Source organism: Anopheles coustani, chromosome 3, assembly GCF_943734705.1.
Source record: "Anopheles coustani chromosome 3, idAnoCousDA_361_x.2, whole genome shotgun sequence".
Taxonomy (NCBI): domain Eukaryota; kingdom Metazoa; phylum Arthropoda; class Insecta; order Diptera; family Culicidae; genus Anopheles; species Anopheles coustani.
The window spans coordinates 37,525,965-37,551,596 of NC_071288.1; the positions used below are offsets into that span (position 1 = coordinate 37,525,965).

Sequence of the window (25,632 nt, forward strand, 5' to 3'; positions counted from 1 at the left end):
GAGACTTGTTTCCCTGTTGTACGTGGATAGTCAGTCCTCTCGTACAGGGGAGGGTTCGGTCTCGGTTGGGATTCGAACCGTCGAGGTGGTGAGCCCCGGCGCTCATGGGCCGATTTTCTAACCGGCGCTACCGCTCGGCTGTCGTTGACCCCCCCAACTTAACTTGTTTAAATCAGATAAATTATCCACGTATATTACCTATAATATGAAAGTCATCAATAGCGGCATGGCAAAAATGTATAAGTTACTTGAAGGAACCATTTATTGACGAAATTTAGATTAAGTTTTGGAGCATGTTGTACCATAGTTTAGGAATACATTTACCATTATATTTTTTTAATCTGTACAAAACTAAGGTCATTCAATTTCGTTGTATTGATTACTCTGCGCTTAACATAATTTAGGCTTTGGATAGAAATAGTTCATTGTAAGGAACGTTCTCGAAAACATTAACAATTATAGCACGAAAAATGTTTGTAAAAGAAGCAATAATTGCAGGTTTTAGCTCCTTGAGAATATCTTCCCAGTTGTCATTTAGGAATTGGTTCATATTATCGCCGAGCAGCTTGTCGCCATTGAACAGGTTCGTCAGTTGCATGTAGAACCGCGTGGTGTCCAACGTGGCTTTAATTTTGTTCATCTTATAGTACTCCTTGCCGTTGCTTCGTTTCTCCAATGCTCCATTCCACTTCATGGTAAAGTCACAGTTCACTAAAGAGAAAATCAGCCATTTAAAATTATGAACATTTGTCGTAGTGGCTTGCATTTTTTACAATCCATGTCCCCTTACCCATAGTCATGTTGCTGTGCCCTTCACCTTGAATAGGCAATATAAGCACTTTACCGTTGATTTTGTATTTACCAATGAGTGAAGTTACCGGTAATAGTAAATTCATCTCCATAACATGCGGAGATTCCGTGAAACCTCTACAAAAGTGTAATAAATAATTACTTGTTTGGTTCTTCATTTTCATTCCACAAATACAAGACATTAGCTGCTTTACGTACTTGGCCTTTTTCACGATGACATCCTTGAAGCCGGAAATATCCACATCTTTGAAGTTCAGCTCAATAGCGACAGGACCGTCGCCCTGTACAATGTCCATTGCATCGATTCGTAAAGGATCCAATGAGGCCAATCCAAGTGCTGGCACACCATCCTTAAAGTTGTGGAATGTGTTCGTTATAGCTTGAGTGATGCATGGGTCGTCTCCGGGATTACATCGTGTATATGATGGAGCTAGACGCAAACGATAAAACTGATTATTGATTGATAAAATTATGAAGTAATTTTTTCGTAAGACCAAATTAAAATACATGGGATGTTTTCATTCAACAGACCATGTTGAATACCCAATATATTTTAACTAGCGTGACTTCTGTTTTATTCTGTAAATCACAATCATAAAGTTATGTGATATGAAATTTTGTTGTAAGATTTAATTCAAACACTATGGTATGGTAGGGTTTTACAGCTACTCATTCAACTAACTTAAGGTATCATGGTTATTGTAGTGTGCATAAAACAAAGTATTCATCTTATACTTTGTATACAACTGTATTATACACAATCACGTTCCCGTGTTAAAAGATGACTGCTTCTAATTTGACTGTACTTTAATGTCTAAAGCCATGAGATGTTCCGTTTGATTACTTCAACATGTGCAAGATAATCAAGACTGTTGACGTAGGTTTACGTTAAGGAAGTACGAGAAATGCTGCAAATTTAATTAAACATCTTTCTTTAAATTCAATTAATTTAATGAATTAACTTATGTTCTATTTACATAAAGAACTGTTAAAACATGTATTTAATGAAATGAATAAAAAATACTGGTATGATACATGGTAAGTTCTAACTAGTCTGGTAAGGCAATATGCAGACCTTCTTGGAGTACAGTAATAAGAATGATCTAGCAAATATTTGGTAACGTAGAATTCGAGAATAATTTTTGGTAGTTTTTCTTTCATCAACAGGGAACAATAAGAAAAACTCTCAAAAAGTCACTAGAACTGGACAGAACCCAAGCTGATAAACACATCACAGCAATTTTTGTATGTATACTTTTTAACACCCCATACGTAAACATGCATAACAACCAGCACGTGTGTGAAGATGATTGAACACTATCGATGAGAACGAAAGTAGCAACGTGTTTTAAACCAGCTGGTGTAGACGGTCACGGATTTAGTGAATCGGGGATGCTTTGGAACCACTTTCAATATCACACTATTAACGCAGTTCTATAAAAAGTATAGAAGGTTCGCCACTCTGGCATACGTACGCAATTTAAGTCCACTTCCTGGAGCAAGCAACGTGCCAACGATCAGTACAGCCACCGAAGCTTGCATATTGGCTTTCTGGTTCTTGATATCAGTCACGAAGAAGAATCCGGATACCTTCAGAAAATTGAAGACTACGGAAACGGAGCAAATATTCCACTAGCCCTGTACACTACGCGCCAATGGAGCCGATCGTATGACCGCGAAGCGTAAAGTGAATCTAGAACACAGACTGCCACTGGAGAGTCTTATATATCGGTGCGCAACATGTTTGTTTTCTTCTTGTTCGCGTGTCAGCTTACGAGCAACCGAAAGCTGCCGGGCCGGTCGGTTCAGTCTGGATCGATCGTACGCTGCCATTAGCGACATACGTCAAAGCCGGCGCGGAACTGGTTGTGATGAGCTTTGCCGTTTTTCTGGACATCAACTGACCTCCCATCCCCGCCCCCTCCTTCCTTCCCTGGGGTGCACGCGCCCTGGCGCTGAGACAAACAAAGACTCTCGAGCAAGTGGTGAGTAATGACAGGATAGGTGTCACCCTTTTTTGTGTACATCCTAACCCCTAGAGGTGAGCTATCGTCGTCAGACATGGCGTGCGTCTATGAGCCTGTAATCCTATGCCCTTAAGTTTCTCGCACTTCTCGACATTCTAGACGATGTCTTCCGTGCCAGGCACACGCCCAGCAGGGGTTAGCTGGGTGGTGGTAGTGTTAAGGGATTTTCTAAACTATTCCAGAGCTCTGAGGCGCACCTCACAATTGAAAGGTTCACAATAATGACTAGGTCACTCCAATTTGATGACTTCATCGGTAAGAGTCGGACTATAGGGGTTTACCATTAGAATCTGTATCATACACACGGCAAACGAATAGTTGTTGGTAGAACGGAGATCGCCTGGAATTTCTTTGGGATTGCCATTGATAGGCCGGATTTTTACTAACATCCAGAAGGAAATCAGTGGATCAAGCCTTAATTGCGCGATACCGCCTTGGGGTAATGCCCACAACCGGGACGATAACATTGATTAGAAATAAATGACTAGGAAAGCTGGTGTGTCGCAGGCCGCAGCAACTCGTGGAGTCATGTGTCATAGGTAGACAGGTCGTTCTAGACCAGGGGTCGGCAAAGTCCAGCCCGGCCGGGACAAATCCGGCCCGACAACCAATTTTATCCGGCCCGCCCATAGATCCACTAGACTAGGCGATTCATCCAAAGCTCCAAAGATGATGAAAAACAACCCGAAAGCATGGATCGGTCCTTTTACCGATGGTTTAATGTTTAGCAGACATATATATTAAACCATTTTGAAATAGAGTGTCAATTTTGTAAATAGTAAAGTAACTTGAAACAGTGGTATAAGATAAAATATTTGAATTTTTTTAAAACTATTTTAACCATACGATGTTATTTTCGTTGATATTTGTACTTCAATAAAAGTTATATTTGTTTCGTTGTACTGGAACGTTGTACGGTTAGTAATGAAAAGAAGATACAAAAGTCAAATAAAGTATAATTTGAACGCAAATTTTTGACTAAAAAACATCGTTAAAAAATTAAGATTTTATGATGATAAGTGCCACCAGTTTCCTCAACATAGGTTTGATACATAGGTCCCCTTCATAGTATTATTTTTATGTTGCAGTAAAATTTTCTTAAGGGTCAAATTAGATCAGCTGGCGGGTCAGACTTTGCCGACCCCTGTACGATGGGATATATATTCTTCCAAGCAACCCATCGGAGACGTTACCAAGTAGTGACCGACGATCAGGTTGGTAAATCGTTCCGGTAATTTACTACTCAACGTCGTCGGCATGTCACAAAAGGTTAATGAAAAATCGGCGTTTTGTTTTTAACCTCACTCCACTTTTTTGTCGTTTGTTTTTAACAGTAGTGTTGTTTTTAACAATACTATGCTTCGAATAAATTTGTGTTATTGTAAATTTAAATAGTGGTTATGTGAGAAATCAACAACTTCTTTTTTAAAGATTATCTACCGGAGCTGTGTACGTACGCCAAAGAAGAACAGAATGTAAACTGGATCCCACACAAAAAACCAACGTTCATAACATTGAACCTGAACTTCACTGCAAAACGAAATATATTTATATTGTGTTTTCTTCCGCGGCAACATTCTCCTGCACTCGCACATAAGAAAATGCAAGTAGAAATCTATAGGAAGTTGTGCATAACACGTTGACGTCCTTGAAAACCGGAAGATGCATGCCTCCGATATAGCGGCTCGAGTCAAGACAAGTTTTTATGTATCAACCATGGTCAACTTGCGAAATCGCATTTGGAGCAGGAAATGTTGATCAATGATAACGGGAAATGCAATGCCATTGATGTTGCTAATAAATTGATGTTGATACCATATCTTGTGCATGGAATATTGCTGTTTTATCTCTGCAAGATATTTACCTTATGAACAGGCAGTTAGTGAAAAGACAGTCAGTGAAAAGGTCGGAAATGTTTTATATTTCTGTTGGCATCACGTTGCATCCCTAGAATAGGGCTCTTTAATGATTGTTTAATGGACAAAGTTTAGACGATAATTTACCGATGAATGCAAATGTTTTGTTGACAGTGGTTACAAATATTATCGTATATTGGATTTCGGCATCATTATGTCTAGAACCTAAGTTTAAACCTCCACCTATTACGTTTGATGGTTTGTAGGCACTACCAACATTATCCATGATGTGAAATACTTCGTGTTCGCCGAATATGGCGGATGTGGATTTGTAAGTATTTTTACACATATGAAAAATGATTAAAGTTTTCATTAAAACCACAGTTTCGACTACGGACCATGAAACTGGGGCTCAACGTGCACCACAAGCTGAAGCGAAAGAGAACGTTTCAAAATTGTTCTTCAACTGGCGACATAGTGGAGAAAAAGTTTATACAAGATGTGCATTATTATACGGGAGCGTTGATTTGGGCCATCCGCACAAAAACCACGCCTCATAGCGCTGGAGATTACATGGCGATCGACGTCGTGGCCATTTTGTATGTAGTATCGAATCTGACGATACATGGCTACGACTGAGAGAAATTTCAGTACTTAACGTTCATTTTGAGGCAACTTCCGAGCATTTTTAAGACAATCGGGGTAAAAAGTGATCCAGTAGGCTATCAAAGAATGTAAAAACATGCCAACATCAATAGTTTCGTCGGCTATGGTTAAGGTTCTGTTAAGGCCCACTTTCATTGGCCTTACTAATATCTTATTAAAGTACTAAACTGATGTACCGTTCATTGAAATTACTCAATTCAAATATCTTGAGTTTTTTTTTCTATTCCTGGTGAAAGCTAGTTTGCTTTCTTAATGGATACTTTAATCGGTATGATGTGATGGTTGCTTAAGGGACCTGATCTTGTTCCTTTCATACAACGGTCCCGAGGAATCACCTCCAAAGGTAAATCGTCGAGTTCCACAAGGTTAACGAGGCACCACTTTACGGAAAGTAAAAGGGTATTTTCGCTCTGTTTGTAGTTCCCACCGCCAGTCACCATCGGTTGATAATGTGCAGCCACTATCAAGAATACAAAGGGATCCAACCAGAGGCGGATCTACCTATGAGCGGACTGAGCGGCCGCGGAGCCCCAAGCTTAAGGGGGCCTCGTGGTGAAAATCCAAGATCGCAACAGTAACTACAGATTTTTCTTATTCTCACAGTGGTTGTACATACTTTGATCAAAGTTATTACAGATGTACTTTGGTATTGCTTAACCATTGTTAATTTTCACCTAAAACCTTGCCAGAATATGTTTTCATGAATCTTCTTTCTCATCTAATAATGTCCGTTTGACTTAAAATGTTCTCAATTTATGGTCCACCAGTTGTAAAAAATAAGTTCAATTTTAGCCAGGTATAGAAACATTTAGAGCAATGGAAATGTATGGAGGGCCCCCGTTCATCCAACCGCTTGGGGCCCCCGAACGGATTGATCCGCTTCTGGATCCAACTAAATGTGTTGATACTTTTTTTTTATGTGGCACGACATCCCCAAGTGGGAGAAAGCCTCTCTCCGAGGAGAGTTTTCGGTGACCGAAAGACGGTAATATTATAGATCGGTGGTCAGCCGTTCGTAACACCGGGGGGTGCCAGACTCGAGATTCGATCCCACACCTGTGGTGTGGTGTTTCCTCGCGCTACCGCTGCGCAACTCCTAAACTAGTGATGATACTACTACTGTAACATCGATGAGAGCCTCGGCGTTTATGGGCTGTTTTTCTAACAAGTGTAATAGCTAGGTTGTCGAAGATCTCCCGTATACACAACAAACTATTTCAAAATTAATAGAATTACATTAATGGGATCCTTATAACAAAAATGTTGATACTAGCTGTTGATTGACTATTTGTTTGAGTGGTTTAAGATCCCAACAAAGTAAATCATCAATAAAATATTAGCTAAGTTTGCATCTCGAATTTGTAATAATAAAGACAGTTCTGCAATCGATAATTTGTTTTCTTCTCTTATTGTCATTTGTGTTTTTCTCTTTTTTTTGCAAGACGAGTTTGTTCATCGCCCACCATTTAATAAATCCACGTAAATTATAGTCAAGTTAATTTATTGCTTTGTGCATCTTGAACTTATTCCCAGTAATAAAGCTTATTTCGTTACGCCAAATACAGCTCACTGTACGGCACCTTGCTGAAAACGTTGCCAATAACGGACTCGAAAATCTGCGTAAAGGCCGCCGCGATTGCGGGCTTCAGTTCCTTCAAAATATCCTGCCAGTTGTCGTTCAGGAATACGTTCATATTATCGCCGAGCGCCTTGTCTCCATTGAACAGGTTCGTGAAGTCCATGTAGAACCGCGTGGTGTCAAAATGCACCTTAAACTTGTCGATCTGGTAGAACTGTTTGCCGCTCTTTTCCACCAGCTTGCCGGTCCATTTCAGGCTGATGTCACAGTTTGCTAGGAAGGGGTCGGGGGGGAAGGTGAGGAGGAGGAATGAAACAAATCGTGATGGCCATAAGTTGTAGCTTGTGTCGCGATGCTTACCCATCGTCATGTTGCTGGAGCCTTCGCCTTGAATGGGGAGGATCAGCACTTTGCCGTTGATCTTGTAGCCACCGACGAGCGATGCCACCGGAACGAGCAAGTTGAGTTCCATTTTGGTTGGGTTGGGAGTAAATCCGCTACAAATTGCGTGAAAGTATGTTGAAGAGTGTCGAGACACACGATCATCCTCAGAGCGTTATGAATTGCCTTGAGATAACATATAATATTTTATGTCTTAGTTTTTTATACCTGGCTTTCTTAATCTCGGCTTCCCGGAATCCGGTTAGATCCACCTTCCGGAAGTTTAACACGATGTTAATCGGTCCGTCGCCCTGCACGATGTCCATCTTGTCGATCCGTAGCGGATCCAGCGGCACCAGCCCGATCTCCGGCACACCCTTGTAGAAATTCCGGAAAGTAGCCGTTATGGCTTCCAGTAGACAGGTGCCATCCTCCTGTTTGCAGCGCGAAAAGGAGGCAGCTGGAAATGGAAACGCAAAAAACCCAGGTTCATGATAGAACAATAAAAACCGACGATACATGCGTGACGCTTCATTTGCATAACGATATGTGTATTAGGGTGGCAGGATTATGCTAATTCTACCAGCAATCAATCGAAGTTTTTACTGTGAGGCAAGGAACGAAGCTTTGGTCATTATTTTACAGCAAATAAAATGTTAATATCACAATTAACCGCACGTGTTACAGTTTCATCCGGTCACATGGCCCATTCGAATGATAAACGTTACGGGCTATGCGCTAGTGAGTCGTTAAAGCAACGTTTATATAAAACAACAAGTTCGTTTGGCTAATGGGAAGCGCATTATTTAAATTGCACCGTACCGCACCACGAGCGCCTGTGGGTTCGGCGCGTGTATGGATTTAGTTCAATTAGAAGTGTGTTCAGTAACGAGTTGCGAAGTTTTTCCATCACGCAACGTTACAAAGTTTCACTGGATGGAGATTTGAATGTCTTAAGGATGATGAAGCTATCATAATTTTTTTTTTGAAAATTGCACTATTCAAAAAAGGGTTTATTATTACGGGGATTTTTTAATTGCTATCTATCCCTGTCCACCGCAGGCCCTGTCCATCGAAATACCAAAGTAAACGTTGGTCAATATTTTGAGCAATCAGTCAATATTGACAAATTTATTTAGAAGATCACCATGCTTGTGACGTCAATGGCGTCATCAAGCTCTTATTGATGACTAATTTGGCCACGTACGATACACACATTTAAGTTAGATAAAAAATGGATTGTAATTTTTGACCACCATTGAACGGCTCTTGTGTACAGTACGCGTGCTGTTGCGTGTGCCAAAGCTATTAGTGTCACCCACAGGTATCGGCGCCACCTGTTGCCAAGAAGAGAAGGTATCGCTAACTGTGAAGGCCTTTCAAGGGCACGAACCGGCCTAAAGAACGTGTGGACAAACAGCCGCGGAAGCTGCTTCTCCAAATATTTTTTTTAATACGGCACATCGCACATTCGGAGATCCATGTGCGTTATCAAAGCCCGATCATGAGTGAACGATTTTAAAAGAGTAAAATAAAATAAAAAAAACCTATGCACTGATCCTGATACTTACGGAATTTAGCGGCCTGGCTAACGCTGACGATGGCGGTGGCCAATAGTAGGGCAACTGCAAGGGGCTTCATAATTATGAGCGCTTTTTAAATCAAACTAAGCCACACAACTGACCGCTGAGATGATATGTTTCTCAGCGTTAGACGATCAGCACTGATTGCACGATACGGACTGGTGCCTGCAAGTAGCGTACACCATGGTCTTATATGTGCTCGCCATACCGTTGCGAAGCGAGCGGAATTTGACGCTGAAACAAAGGTGTTGGAAACCGGGCATAATATCCGTTAGTAATCCAAGTCAGAACAAAAATCATCGTAAGGAACCAACACCACTACATCGGTGTCTACGGATGCTGCGGAGCCTGCCATGGTGGACGGTGGTGAGAACGAGGCTCCAACAGAATTCTCGTTTACGGTACGAACTTTGAAGTGAGTTATCAAGAGGTCGCTTGCCGTTAGTTGTATCAGCCGCGTTTCACTATGGGGTTTTGATAGCGTATGAGCTTGACTTTTTTTGCGTTTGTTTGTTACTAAAGGTTAGAGTATGTTGAGAAAACTGAAACAATATACTTGGTCTTGTCATAACAGATTGCTATATAACCAAAAATAAAATATAAATCAGTATAATCCTTGGCACGGACTTCGAACGAATTTTAGATCTACGAAAATGCATACAGCATCGTTCATACTACACATGCCCAAGGGTTTCTTCGACGTGATATGCATGAAATTTGGCAGCTCGGATCGGATTAATTCGATCGATGTCCATACTAAGGCTGTAATATGTTTGTGTCCGTGCCAAGGCTGTAATATGTATGGAAATTCATTTATTTCTATTTTTTTTTGTATGTCCTTTTTATGAAGTTTTTGGACCGAATGTTTTCGAAAAGCTATTAGTCTTGGAGTGTTTAAACAAACTAAAAGTTACGAGAATTATGTTTTAAAGAACTGCTACATGGAATATGGCTGGTTGTGGATGTAATGCATCTGTAGTAGCGAATACTTCATATATTATATATTATACGATCGGATATGACCGGATTGATTCGATCGAAGTCCGTGCTGAGGCTGAGAGTATTTTCACTCGTAGATGACGTAGAACAGAAACGGATGAAGAGCACGCTCATGATAATAAATTAAAGTTCAATTCGATTTTTACTCTAACTAACTCGCCCTTAGACAGAAAACCAGTTTTAAGACTGACTTGACAAACAATAAATTTTATTAATAAAATTTAATTTAATTTAATAAAAATTTCTATATACATATGACTCAGAGAAACTCTTCCTTGGAATGGGAACACACCCTGTTTATGTGATCATTTTATCAACATTTGGAAATTTCATGTAATTATTTCATGTAATTATTTCTTAATCAAACATTTTTTTCTTCATGCTTAAACTTCCGAGCTCATCCTGAGAAGTATTGAACCATTGTGCAGGTGAAGAATTCGAATCTGTAGTGAGGCTGCAAACAAATACAAGAGAACTTAAAAAAACTTGGCCATCTTTCACCTCCATCCACAATTTTTTCAAAATCCCAAGGTATGCCGAGCGATAAATTTTGAGTGGGAAGCACGACACTTTATTGATCATTGAAGAGACGGAAAAAGCACGAGTCTGTAGTCATCTTATGGCTATGTTCGAGAGGAGAAGAAAAACCTTGACGACGGATGTCTGCTCGCTATAGTATGCAAACACTACAAACGATGAGCCCCCGATAGTGCTGTAGGGCGTTGAACTTTTGCCTTCTATTGAGCTTAGTACTGTGATCGACGGTCTGATCTTGACTGGTGAGTCTCATGGTTTACGAGTAGACTGTTTATTTTTTTTCCTAAATGGCCGACGTCACTCTTTACAACCGGATAGCTGTGTTTCGAGGTTAACAACTGCTGAACTAACTGTTTAGCGCTACTAACCTAGCGTTAGCCGGAAATGGACAGCCATAACGTTGTTTCCTGAACTGGAACTTCTAATTTGTTGCTGTGTAGTTGTAGTTTGCTAATTGCAATATGTTCAGCGCCAACTAATGGCAATCTGTTTTAAAATTAACCATTAAGGAAGTTATTAAATTTTTCTCAACACATTTTCGGCAGATCAAACTACCACAGTAAAGTATCCCGTATCACACTGATTAAAAGGGTTAATTTCAAAAGATGAAAATAAGAGGTAAGGAAGTGCGAATTTTTTAACCGATTTATTCCACTAAATTGTACCTTGACGACGCTGTAATCGACCGGATTGCCCTTAGTTCATTTTTTGCGCAATCAATATAAAGTGTTTGTAGTATGATCATTCAAACTAATTTCTCACCGTGAAAAATCGCCAAACAATAGGAGGTAAATGCTTAGGTAATTATCAATGTTCCGCATGATTCTCATATAGGCTCAACGAACCTCACAGTCGGAAATGTTTCGACGGGCATAACGGACGCTGCCGGTGAACTTTTTCTAGTTCTCAAGTTTGTGCCCTGGTCTGTTTAGGAAACCGGATAATCATCTACGAGAATGCTTGTTCCATTAAGAGTGTATCGTGTGAGTCTTTTTTTGCGGATTGAGCATTCGTTAGAACACTCCAACGCCGTCAGACGTCATTGAAGTTTGACTGTACGTGGTGTGGGGGTCTTCCAAACACCTGTGTGTATTATTTGGTTGGTTTACATTTCGAGACGGACACCATGTCCAATATATTCTCATACAAATTCAAACATGAATTATTTCACAGCATTTAGTCGGATGTTTCTGATTATTTTTGCAAAACATGTTTTCAAAACCGTTTCGTGCACCACGCACGTCTTTCATCCGTATTCCGTATCAATGCGAGGTATTACGGCTATGAACCGGAGTTCAAAGTGGACACCTTGTGACCGACTACATAAGACAGTATATATGACCAATAAAAAAATATTATGTGGTTTTTACATGAAGAACAGGGAGGCAATACATCTTTTGCTAAAAAACTGAATGAACTTGCCCGATATCATCTAGCCTGTTTTAAAGTTTTCATCCTCAGCACGGACTTCGATCGAATTAATCCGATCGAAATTAGCTGTCAATTTTCGGATTAACTCAATCGAAGTCTGGGCTGAGACTCCTCCGCCGGCGATGTATATATATGTATTTATATATATCCCCCGGACTTGTATATAATGTATTTGGAGACATTCGGAGCCGTTTCTCAGATTTTAAAACAATGAACATTGCATTTGAAAACATTGGGTGCTCTCTTTCAAGCGATGTGTATTTTTATGTTAACGGTACTTTTTCATGTTTACTTAAGATGATCATGGAAGTTTAACGGTTTTTTAAAAAAGGTCTTGTGTAAAGACAGTAGAATATTAAAAAATATGTATGAAATGCGCTCTACCATCTTCACTGCGGCTCGATGAATTAAGTGTTTGAGAATATATGAGACACGGTGTACACTCTCGGAAGCTCTATGCTGTACCATTGCTGCACTCGTTGGTTGTTTATTCGTTCCACATTCTACAGTGTCTCCCAATGGTGTATAAAGTTTGTCCGGCAACGAAATGGAAATTTGCATGACCTTGCCGTACCGACCAAATACGGCTGCCAGTGAGGTATATCTAAGTAATTTCGTTCATCCATTTAACGCCGCACGATTATGCGTTAAAGTGAGCGAGGAGAAAAAAAAGAGTAAATTTATAGGCAGAATGCAGAAAATTTATTTCCTTTTTTATTTGCGATATTCGTTCCAAGCGCGTTTACATACACACGAAGCAATACGAATTCACATGTAGGTGCAAATGACAGATAAAAAAGTAACCCCTCAAAAGGACCGTGCGTTGGAGTTTGGTTTCAAACGCAATCCAACCAGTTTGAACCATCTTCCACTTCCGATTTCAGGACGTTTCACATTTGCATAGGAATTACTTTATTTTTGATTCATTTTTCATCCTCAACTTTGGATGTTGTTTTACTCTTCTCGGTTGTATATTGTTTTTTTTTTTCAAATTTTATTTCACAATGCACAAATTTTATCATCAAGATGCCACAAAAATGCTTAAATACATGGTCGCTATACTTGTATCGCGTCACTAATCCGCTGCACCACGCTTATCATCACTGGCCGGTGCCTCGGACATCGGTTGATCGTTACCCTGCTCCATTAGCGTCGGCTCCACCTGGCTCTGCATCATCGGTTTCCGTTGGAGGTGCTGTGGACGTTGAATGTCGGCCAGTAAATTATGCCTTTCCGGTTCGTAATCGCAATCGGTGTGCATCGCAGGAGAGGGCAGCAGCTGAGGGGTGCGCTGTTCGTTCTTCACTGGTGTCGACTGCGACTGGCTTCGGGTTTCCGGTTGCTGCTGCCGCTGAAGCGCTTCTTGCCGTTGCCGGTGGTAAGATTTGTCGGCCTGAGTTTGTACAGGTGGCTCTTGCTTAATCTGCGTCCTAGCTGAAGTATGTTCAGTTGTCGGATCTTGCAGAGCAGACACTGCCGTAAGAGCCATCAGTCGAGTACCGAGGGATTCGGCTCGTGCCTGCCCTTGCTCTTGCTCGGCATCAATGTTTCGTCCTTCGGTAGAGTTGATGTTATTATTGTTATTGTTATTGTTGTTGACACTATCGGTAACAGTGTCACCGTTCTGTTCCTCACCGCCTTCGTCCTCTCGCTTGCCACCGTAGAATACCGCATTGCGCAGACCATAACCCGAGTTAAAGTTGTCGCTGTACTCCACCTTGAACTGGTTGTTGTACATATTGTGGTTGCGCTCGTACTCGTAATTGTTGGGTTTCAGTTTTGCCGCCATCACGTCGCACTCGAGAGACATCAGGCTGTTGCTCAGCTGATCCTGGAGGTTAGAATAGCGACCGGTTGCATTTCCCAGGCTCCCAGCCCGGATAAGCGAGCTTAGACTATCCGGTTTGATCGCGGCGTATTCCGCTACCGACGGTTCCCCGAACCGGTGCTCACTGGTCTGATGTGGCCTTGCGTTTTCTTGCATCCGTTGGGCTTGCAGCTCGTGTTGTTGCTGCTCCTGCTGCTGCTGCTGTTGGTGTCTATGCTGTTGCCGCTGCTGTTGATGCTGCAGGACATTACTCTGCATAGAATGTGCCAGATGATTATGATTTTCCATTCCATCGGAGACTCTTTTCTCATCGGCACTACCACCAGCTCCACCAGTTCCACCTTCAACGGTGTTGCCGCCCTGTTTGGTGCGCCCATCACCACCACCACCAGGACTGGGATCACCATGTGACGGAAGATAGTTCAGTACCTTCACGTTGGGATCGCTTTGAGCGGATGGATTACTACGGCACATGTAGTTTCCCGAGCTGTTCACGCTCGTCAGGATGGTGGTGGGGCTCGGGCTGTCGTTCATGCTGCTGGTGTTCATGTGGTGCACCTTGGCCGCCGTCATTACGCCCGCAATTGCCGACCCACCCCTTTCGGCACCCTCAGCGCTCTCGTAGCAGGTGGGTCCAGTCGGTGTGCGATACTTTGCCAGGTGCTGGTACACCTGCTTGATGCGCTCCATGTTGGCGCGGGATGCAATCGCATGGTTCACCATTGGCAGCGGATAGTCCTTGCCTACCAGACACTTTGCCGCCCGCTGCACACTCTCCGAAGCGTTCCAGGGCTCGTGGATGAAGCGCGTGGGAAAGTTCTACAATGAAAAGAAAAACAAACAAATTTTTAAACGAAATAGGCTTCATACTCGCAAATGCGAAATGAAAATAAAAACTAAAACCCAATATTCTGAATTACACGTCTTTAAATTTTTCTAATATCGATGATGACTTTGAACTTGAGCTTGTTCAACAATTATAATCTCTCGTTTACAATTAAACTATTAAAAGCTTAAGAACATGAACGATGATAGATAAAATATTGTTCAATATATTTTACGACTTGAACTAATTGAAAATTAGTTTTTCAACCGATCATGATGGTATGCTGTTTAAAAACTTGATTTACTTTTTTCCAATGTAACTATTTGTGTATTTCAAAGTAAAGTCCATGTAGGGTTTTTTTTAAATACTGTTGAATTATTGTTTTTACACTTTGTTTTATTACAATTCAGCAAATATAAAAATTGCAGTAACTTGCAAGGACATTGTATTGAATTAACAATTTCATTTCAATTCAAGATTATAATTGAAGTTTGACTTCATCATTAACATGTAACAACAATAGAGCATATACGTCAATAGTTTAATTTCAAGAATAAGGCTAGCTTCAGAAAGTCATTTCCATTAAAAATGGCTAATTAGTTAAAGAGGATTTTCAATCCAAAGCAATATGTTGAAAAATGAAAATTAATCAGAAGATATTGGATCATAAAAGTTTGGTTGGCTGTAATTTATTGTTATTTGTAGATTTTTATAAATTAAAATCTTTAGAGACTCGATCGAGTCGTATCATTGATTCGTTTGATTCAAACAGAAACTCCAGAGGTGTATGTAAAAGTCTATCACTGATCGGATGAAATATAATTAATCTGTATAGGCGTGCTTTTGGAGTATAGCGGACTTACTGTTGGGGTTTAGCGGAACTCCCAAATGATTAACCGAGATTTACCTTTAGCACCGGCAGATACCGCCGAATGTAGTCTCCGTTTGGGTCAGCTTTGCGACCGAATTTGACCGGACAATAGCAGTGGAAAAACTGCTGGAAAAAGGAAGAACACGACAGCCACATCCACATGCCGGCGTTCACTGACCAGTCCGCATCGAGCAGCAGCTCCTCGAACACCTTCATCCCCTCTTCCCACGAGATCCATAGGTCGCCCCGCGTTAGGAAGCAGGCGACGGCGTGACGCGCCAGATGATGGATCCATCCTTCCTCCCGCAGCTGCGTCATGATCGCGTCGATCCACGGGAAACCCGTCTGCCCGCTAGCCCACTTCGCCAGTGCCTCCGCATTGCGATCCCACGGAATCTGCACGCAGATCGGGTTGCCGGCCATCTTGTCGAAGGTAGGGTTCTTAGTGGCAGCGCAGTAGAAAAACTCGCGCCACAGCAGCTGCCCGTGCAGTGACAGGGGTGGGCAGGCCTTTTTGATCTTCTTGTACAGATCGGTCAGCTGGTAGTAGAACAGACGCGTACTGAGACACCCGAAGCGCAGGTACGGCGACAGACCCGTCTGACTGGCGAGCAACGATTGCGGCGTCATCTTGGGACGCCCGAACGAGGCAACCCACGCCTTCCGCTCGAGGTGGCGTTCGAGGCGAGCCAGCGCTTCCGTTTCACCACCGATCCAGACTGGCGGTCGTAGCGCTTCCGTTTCGAAGCCGAGCTCTTCCAGCGTCGGTACACCGTACTTGTCGTCGTGATCGTCGTACTGCGGCGTGGTAGCGTTTCCGATCACTTCCAGCGTGATGGTGGTTTCGGGCGGTGGTGGCGCATCCATCGAGGCAATGATGGCCTGGAACTGATGGTACGTCAACGGTGCTCGGCCTCCATTCTTTTCGATAATTCTGGAAAAGAAAAACCAAATGTGAGTACAACGCCATTGCCGAGCCGATCGGTACGAACCTTTCCAGATTGTACAACGTATGCGAGGCGGCTGAGATGACTTCGATGCCGAGTTCTTTGCACATTTCCGAGATGTTGTGATCACGCACGCGACCGAACGGTTCGGGATCCTCCTCAAACGTAAGGCAGGTAGTGTCCCATTCTTTGAAGAGCTTTGGTAGAGCGTCTGCAGGCTGGCCACGGATGACGAAAAGTCGGGAATTGAGCTTTCGCAGGTTACGATCCAGATCGTCCAAGCATTGTAGTAGAAATCTGTTTTAATAATTGTAGCAAAAGAATTGAATTTTGTTAAGAAAAATTTACAGAACTTCAATTCAACTGGTAGTAGATAAAGGTGATATTATACATCCAAAAACACCGTAAGTCAACTTTTAATATATTTTCTTATACAGTAGGCAACAGTTTCACAAACATCGCCCAGTATAAATACCGAAGTTTGTAATATGATTACTTTATATGCTATTATTCAATATAATGTTTATGGCATTCTCATGGTTTACTATCACAACAAATGTTTATTATCAAGTTTACAACCAGTGGGACATTCCTACACGTCTGTTCTCCTTTGGGACTTCCTACAAGTTTAGTACATGCGCTACGTGCTTGCCTTAGATGCTGCTGACGCTTGACTGCAGCGATTTTAATAATGAGTTGCCGGCTAAACATTGTAAGTTTCTTATCATCGTGACTGTTTATTTCTGTGTTTTATAAACCTTTATTTGCCTGCCAGCTGCTTAACAGTGTTTGATGCTTTGAAGATCAACCCTTTAGGTGTTTATTATCAATACTTTAGGTGTTTATTTATGTAGAAAACCATTTTGAAAAGCCAATTCAAAATCCAAACATATTTTCCATGATTGAAAGCTCTAAGTCGTTATAATGGGATGCATTACTCTTAACATGGAGATAAAACTAAAAGTTAACCAAAAACATCCTAGAGATATTGCATGAAATTACTTCTTAAAGACAGATAGTAATAACAAATTTAAAAAATAGAAGAGAGAGAGAGAGAGATAGGGTGAGAGTCAGTCAAAAGCATAGGCAGAATACAATCCGCATGCTACACAAGCAATCTATGCACAAAACACTCCTTTTTCAAATAATGATGTAACTATAGAACCAGGGGGTCCGCGACATCCGAGCGGTAGCGCCGGTTAGAAAATCGGCCCATGAGCGCCGGGACTCACCACCTCGACGTCGTGGATTCGAATCCCAACCGAGACCGGACCCTCCCCTGTACGAGAGGAGTACGACTATCCACGTACAACAGGGAAACAAGTCTCGTAAGCCCTTAACGGGGCAGGCATGACCAAGAGGTCGTTACGCCAAGAAGAAGTATAAGACCAATGTTGAAGGCCTCTGCCTGTCTAAAAAATGTTTCAAATAGTAGTAGTATTAACACAAAAAGATATTAAAATGTTTCCATCACATTGGGTCAAGTGGATTTTGCAATATTTGCACAATGGTTGGTGTGCATTTTCTTAAACAAATAGTTTTTCAGCTGAAGATCTATTCAAATAAAATAGACAAAATGCTCGTAAAAACCAATAATACTCATTGGGTTAAGATTGTGTAAAGTGTTTTGTGTAAGATAATAGTTTATATTTTTAGTATTTTTGTTATTTGTTATTGTTTGACACAAAGGTGAGATTTAATTTTTGTAACTCATTTGCTTGTTCATAAAAATATTAATCGATAAAAATGTTGTTGCCAACATATAACAGCAACTAAATAAAAAAAAAAATCCACCTGCAAAGCAATCAAACCTACCTACTTGGCAAGACATGCGTCATCAGGCTGAATCATACTTTGCTAGTTTTCTTTTACCAACTACGTTTGTTGGATTCTATCGACATTTCAAAGAAAAGAAATTCAAATTGAAGCCAATTCGCTTCAAGTTAGTTTCCTATCAAACTTGGTAGGAAAAAGGTAAACTTTAAAACCGCGCGTTAACTACCGTGTTTTGTTGAACAATGTTCGTATGAAGGCCTGCCGGGCCACGAGTGTGTTTCGATGATGAACAACGGTTGCATCATTACCTTAACCGGTGGGTTGGTTTCTGCACGAAAAATAGTAATGTCAAGCGGTTCTGATAGTACCGCGGGATGATGAGAGGTGCAAAATCAAAAATGTGATATTGATCCCAAAACGTAGTAAGCACAGGGATCACAGGCAAAAGCCAATTCAAGCGACGCCCCTCATTGGTTTGGGGTGGACGAGCTGGTTACGCCAGCAAAGGGCCACCAAAAGGGAAGCAAGGGCTCCATAGCTAGGGGCCAGGGAAAAAGAAATGAAAGGGAGGGGTCCGACAGCCGCGACTACGTAACAACCCGGCTACCATGAGCTGGGGCGTTTTGCGCTCACATTGCCTGCCACGTGATCGGATCTCGACGACCGGTACGGCAGTGTGCGCGCCCCTAGAAGTTCTACCAACTGACGAATCTACGTCGTTGTTATCGTGTAGCGCCTAGGTACAGTGAGTCTGTTTTCCCGGTCAGTTTCTTTTTTTGTACGGCGGCGTTTGGTGGAAGAGAGATGCTTTTATAATTACTGTATCGATCGATTGTGCCAGCGTTATTAATTGATTACGTCGAGACGCGATTCCGGTCGCGAATCGGCCAACTATTGCACAATCGGAGAGATTGTGGCGAATATTTTGATACGTTACGTATTCAAAGGTCATTTACAAAGTATTATTCATGCCATTCCCTTCGGTGGTAGAGCGTCTAATTTCTATTTTAATCATTTTTGACCTTTCGTTGGTTTCTGGAGAATTCAGTTACCATTTTGTTTTCTCCTACACCAAGTTAGTTGAAATATTATACACCGACATGAAGATCACTATCTACAGCAGGGGTCGGCAAAGTCCGGCCCGCGGGCCAAATCCGGATCGCCAACTGATTTTATCCGGCCCGTAAGAAAACTTTAGTGCTTCATACAAAAAGTGTTTAGTTTGTTTTCTTACAAAATAAGCATGAAAATGTTTAAATAAGTTTAACGATAATATTTCTGCTGTTTTATCTTTAACCACTTTTTAAGTAACTTTACTATTAAGAAAGTTGATACTCCATTCAACAGGGTACTAATTTGAAAACATCAAATCATCGTGTAAGGTATCCGGCCCGCGCTTCCGGTTTCTTTTAAATCATCTGGCCCTATTTAGTAATTGTATGCCGAGCCCTGATCTACAGTGTGAGCAAGTTATTAGGTAAACCCTTGTTTTAGTACCATGAAAAAAATGAACAGAAATGTATACTTTAATTGGATCTGTCTAAAAAGTGATTGATTTGCTCAAAGTGTGTTTGTATTACTCTTTTCGTTATGTTTCCCCCTCTTTTTGTAATTTAAATTTGAGAAAGATAATATAATATCTATAATTTGAACTTGCTTCATAATTATTCGTTGTCAATTAATATTGTGTTTAATTTGTATAGTTATGGAACAATATGATGCCACTCTGGGATTTTAATGTGTCACAATACACCCTGATTGGAGTCACCGAAAGAAAAAGTATGAAAATCACATTCCAAACTAATAGGCCGCGATAGCTGCTAACGCAGGCTGAGTCCAGGGTCAGTTCTTTTAACATGTGTTGAATGTGTGAATGTTTTTTTTACTCACAGGCCTCCACAGTAAACAGAGCCAACCACCACCACGGCAAACGCATTAAAAAGTGCATCGATGCAGTCGGAGTTGCAACACATTCAAACCGGCTTGCTGCTAACGATGATGCCCGGCCACCGAGTAGACAAACACAACCAGTTCATCACTTACGTCCCGTCTCGCCCCCTTCATTAGAGAGGGCCTATAGTGGATCGGTTCAATGTTGGCGTGGCACTGAGTAGCTGATTGTAATCGCAAATAACTAAACTGCACACGATGCACTTTTTGCACCCGCTTGGCGTAGTTTTCTCTGTAGTAGTGGGTGCATGCTATTTTACTGTTTGCAAAAAGATTCCGTGAAATTTACGCGCTCTTTATCGTTTTATATGATAGCGCCGATAAGCATCACAAAACAGTTTCATTTGGCAAAGCAAAGTAGCCCCCAGATCGGGAAACGAGTTTCGGGCTTATACGTGCACAATGCATCGCGTAGTGTTTGTGAAAACAGTGATGGCTTATTATTGCATAATGCTGGAAAGAGTCGCAGGAAATGCGAGAAGTTGTTTGTGCACTTTTTTTGGGAAACAAAATACGTTCTTGTATAGTGTGATGTTGTTTTGCATGGAGTTTTACACGATTAGCTGATCGTGTGCAAGCTTTATATTTTAAAGTTTTTGAGAATGAAAGTTAAACTGATTTTTGTACGAAGAATTTATAGGAGCGGAAATATGCATTGACATAAGAAAAATGTATTTCTTAAATAGTTTGAACAGTTTATTTTACTTAGGACCTTTTAAAGTGATTCTTCTTATGGTTTTCATCGAATTGTAATGGTTCCAAAAATTAGTCATTGGATCACTTTGACAAATTTGTGCAACTTAACAGTTTGTGAATAAACATTTTTAATTTAAATCGACGGGGGTGTGGGATCGAATTTCGAGTCTGGCACCCTCCGGTATTACGAACAGCTGATCACCGATCTATAATATTACCGTCTTTCGGTCACACAAACAAAACTCTCTTCGGAGAGAGGCCTTGTCCCTCTAGGGGATGTCGTGCCACATAAAAAAAAAAAAAAATTAAATCGACATCACCTTCAGTTTGCGGACGGATTGTCTGTGATATTTGCAAATTCACATTATGTGGAAATCCAATCGGGATACGGATCTACCGAGCTGATTTAAAGAATTCCGGTTTTTTCCATGTATTTTCCTTATTTTTAAACAATAAACATCTTACCGCCATTTGTTGATGCCAACATTAGAGCTGCCGGCGAACCAAGGGTCAATGATGAACACGCATCGGAATGTCGTGGCCCCGCGCAGTCCCTCCCTTAGGGCGGGATTGTCGTGTAGTCGTAGGCCCTTCCGGAACCAGTGCACGGTGTGTTTATCGCGAGGCTTGCTGGTCAACTGCTGCCGATGCTGCTGCGGATGATGATGATTATGGTGCGAATGGTGCGAATGATGGTGATGACTCTGTTCCTTGAACGGCCCTTTGCCACCACCGCACATGTCTTGCTGCATTTTCAGCTGCGACGATGTGCCTGATGCGTTCTGCTCCCTCTCCGAGGAACCGCCACCAGAAAAGCCGCTCATTCCGGCAGTAGTGACGGTTCCCGAACTGCTCTTGTAGTGGCCAATTGCCGACATTTTCTTCGTCATGACTTGATCTGGAAATGGGGAATGGGAAAGAATATTAATTTGTGCAACCTCATAAGATTTTGCGCTTTATACTTTGAACTTATCGAAATCTAAATTGGCTTTTCTTGGCTAACACATTTCCATGAGGATTAACTTATACCGAAAATTATTAAAACTTTTAAGCTTTGTAACTTTTTAATTGTTTAAATAACAAAATTATTTTCTCACGCTTCTAACTGACTGCATTTGATCGAAAAAAGTATTTGATTATATTATAAAAGATTATAAAAGAGTATTTGATCGAAAAAAAGCATTCAACGAATTATTTTTTAAATGTTTAGATGAACAAGAATATCATGTGTTCAAGTAATATGTAAAAAATCTACTACAAAAACAAGTACATAAACAAATACATCAACATAAATTTACATTTAAATTTACCACAAACAGGGCAGTACTTTTCTGCAAATAAATAACTTACCTTACACACCAAGTGGAGATTGCAATAAATGCTTTTACTATGTTAAAATGGCTCGTTCCAGCTAGGTTGAGGTACTTGTGCAGCACTTTTAAGTAGGATCATGTTGTGGAACCATGTTGTATGATAGTAATGTTGGTCTTATGGTGCTATTAACGATTGAACGATGTTGCTGCCGATGATAACTTTTTTTTAATTCAATCCCAATCCCTTAACAGTTCACTAGCTTTAGGGATTATTTAGTTTTCCGCGTTTATTCGTAACCTAGTATGACACACACATAAAAAATTAAGATAATGCACTTATTTTGCACACAACAAAGCACAGTTCTATGGAGCACTCAATAACATAGCAATGATCTTCTTATCAATTCACCAATGTGAATAGCATGTGCATTAGACGCATGGGACGATTGACGTTACATTCACAATCATAACTTCCTTGATGAAAAAAAAAACAAGTTCCAGCAGAATACTGCACTAAGCGCATTTAAGAGGGAACACTAGTTGGTAATTGTGCTCGTAGAGGAGCTATTTTACATCGATACACAAGTGTATACTTGTGTGAATAGCCCGCGGTAATGATGCAACGCGTCCATCATGGATTTACTAAATGATCACCGTATATGACACTCATCAGAACACTACACAAAACCTGTGGGCTCCACATCAACCGGATGTCTAACACACACAGTCATACAGTTATACAGCGCAAATGATCGTTGATGATTGATTATCGATTGCTTCGATCAAGACGATTACGTAACGTAGTACAATGGAGAAAAATAGGGTGACACGATCGTTGGATTTACTTTTAACTCACTAAACCACTTCCGGTTCCTCCTTCAATGCCATGAGCTAGATATCTCTCGAGAAACTACATCCACAACATCCAAACACTCTTGCGCGACTGACGCCAGGGGTTGGAAAGTACAGCCCAACGGTGAAGTACACTGGAGGAAACAAGAATAGCACCACCCTGTTTTTTGACCATATTTTTTATATTTCCATAAAATTGGAGCTTTTTCGAGATTGGTACGTTATTACAATCAGTTTCACAACTTTCTAGTGGATTACGGTCGCTTTAATGTGGAGAATTACCACTTAAACCGAAAAAAGCCTAAAAACGGAGAGGAAATAAAAATAGCACCACTTTGGTTTTTGTTCAGCAATTGAAGATATTTAAAAAACTAATAATCTTAAATGAGTTTTTAAGACACAAGTAGTTAGTATGGAACCTAAACTACAGAAATATAATATTATTAGTCGTGTGTTATTTGATTTTCCAAGCCATTTAGAAGACATGGGTCAGGAACAGCATCGCTTCGCTAAAACCGAGCTAAACATCAAAACTGACCATGGTAGTAGAGGGTTGTTCCCTGAAAATCGGTCTAAAAACCTTCCGATTACATATCATAGCAGTAGGGTTGATGAAACATTCCGGTAACGACGGCCACAAGGACAAACGCGGGAGTTAAACCCAGCTTACGGAGATGGATATGCGAATAATTTATAAATAAGGAGCAAACCAGGGACGAATAGTGATTCTAAATCATGCAGAATTCAACTTAAGGTGCCAATAAGACATTTGCAGCAAATTACGTTGAGCGGGGAAAACTACAAGTAGCCACAAAGATTCCGCAAGTCTAACATGACCGAGCGACATGCATTGAATCGGTTCAAATTCGCTTTAAGGTATACTTGTTGCAGCGATGCCTGAAAGAAAGTTCTTTTCTTGCTAAATAAAGTTCATTCTTGGTTTCCTACATGTTTGACAATAGTTTTAGCTAGATCTTGAACAAGAACCTGGTGTTAAAACGAGCTGGAACGTTGGTGGTGTTAAACCATTGCTATGGGGAGCTCTCTCACTGCAACGAAAAGTTACCTTGCCATGCATCTGACTGACAATGAAGTTTGATGTACTAGAAACAGGATTAATTGAACAAAATTAAACTTTGATGAGCTTAGATTTCGTTTTACAATAAAAATATACCAGATTCCATGAGTTGATGTTAACTACAGGTTGGATTCCTGATATAAGAATGGAGCTATCAAGATGGCCAGCAGGTTCTTTGTATCCTTATCTCATAAAAAACCTTTGGCCTATTCATGGTCATCGTGGTTGTCTTCAAATGTCAAACAATGAAGCAACAATTAGGTGCTAATTCGTATTCGTGAATGCTGGGAGCGCCATGTGCAGAACTCTCTGAAAAAATGTATTTTGTACCTCCACATCACCGCGTATTGAAGGGATTAGATACAAATACTCTTATATTTACTAATAAAATCATTAAATTATATTTTAATAGAGGTTTTGTTAGAATATCTTCAATTGCTCAACAGAAAACCAAAGTGGTGCTATTTTTATTTCCTCCCCGTTTTCATGAATTATTGGGTTTTAACGTTATTAGCCCACGTTCATGCGACCGTAATCCACTAAAAAGTTGTGAAACTGATTGTAATAACGTACCAAACTCGAAAAAGCTCCAATTTTATGAAAATATAAAAAATATGGTCAAAAAACAGGGTGGTGCTATTCTTGTTTCCTCCAGTGTATAACGTCAGAGAAGTTTTCCGAACAGCGGGAGAGAAGAAAAGAACAGAGAGAACGGTACCTACATGCTTCGCCGTGGCCGCGAGATGGATGGTAGTCGGGGATGGCCGCGACTACTAAGGCTTCGCGACTGGCTACCTTTACGGCCAACAGGGTCATGTAATGTATCTGAGGTTGGCAAACTATTTCAACAGCAGACCCATTTCCTTTTTCAATTTACATATAATCAACGAATTGGTGATTGTAGGTTTATGAATTAATTGAAAATGTATGTAAAACAGCAGATGTATTTATGTTATTGCACTTTGCGCTGAGAAGTTCACTTTTTACATGTTTTTCCAAATCTCCTAAAACAATACCTTACCCCAATACAATACAATGACCAAAAGTTGCATACTAGCTCTGTTTCTTCAGGAAGCAACTGAAATTTTGAGCTATATTACCAGTTATTTGTCCAGCAGTAGTATTATTTTTTATATAAATTATATATATTAAAATAATTTGAAATCTACAGATTTCTGAACAACCGGATACAATTTGTTGCCGAATTGGAACGCGTTTCCAGGTTGTAGCTCGCGACCCCTGACGTAAAGTACGTTACGCAACCACGCTGTTCTGTAAGCGTCGTATGCCACTATTGCTACCCTATGGAAGCTGATTTACCTTCAAGAGAACTGGTCTCTGCGCTACTGGCCAGTGCTCTACTAAGTCTTCGTCATCCATGCAAAAGTTTGTGTTTCGGGAAGCCCGTTTGCTTGCTGTGCGTCTCCAGTCGGAACGTTTCCTGTGTTCGTGGAGACGATTTGATGTAACAGTGGGTTTTTTTTCAGTTTTGGTGTTTATGTACTTCTTTCAAACTGTTGCTGCCATATGGAACAAGAAAGTCCGAAAACGCGTGCCTTACAATGTGACTTGTACGTTCCTTTGAGTTTCGCCCATTGGGGTTGGATTGTGGTATTTTATGATAGT

The 25,632-nt window shown here is 40.9% G+C and overlaps 3 protein-coding genes across 3 annotated transcripts in view; 1 reads left to right on the plus strand and 2 right to left on the minus strand.

The window, feature by feature from the left end:
* Positions 1 to 25,632, plus strand: part of LOC131272249 (lysophospholipase-like protein 1) — a 186,943-nt gene that overhangs the window by 71,989 nt on the left and 89,322 nt on the right. The gene's annotated exons all lie outside the window — the stretch shown is intronic.
* On the minus strand, positions 241 to 9,100 carry LOC131260402 (uncharacterized). Its single transcript, XM_058262115.1, has 9 exons — positions 8,891 to 9,100; positions 7,548 to 7,779; positions 7,299 to 7,435; positions 6,914 to 7,211; positions 4,031 to 4,076; positions 2,286 to 2,400; positions 1,009 to 1,240; positions 791 to 927; positions 241 to 711 (listed from the first exon to the last, which is right to left on the minus strand). The coding sequence occupies exons 1-9, from the start codon at positions 8,958 to 8,960 to the stop codon at positions 401 to 403; spliced, it is 1,578 nt and encodes a 525-aa protein (XP_058118098.1). The 5' UTR covers positions 8,961 to 9,100; the 3' UTR covers positions 241 to 400.
* Positions 12,549 to 21,653, minus strand: LOC131272241 (cryptochrome-1-like). Its single transcript, XM_058273908.1, has 4 exons — positions 21,229 to 21,653; positions 16,387 to 16,638; positions 15,431 to 16,328; positions 12,549 to 14,516 (listed from the first exon to the last, which is right to left on the minus strand). Exons 1-4 carry the CDS (start codon positions 21,651 to 21,653, stop codon positions 12,945 to 12,947), a joined length of 3,147 nt encoding a protein of 1,048 aa, XP_058129891.1. The 3' UTR covers positions 12,549 to 12,944.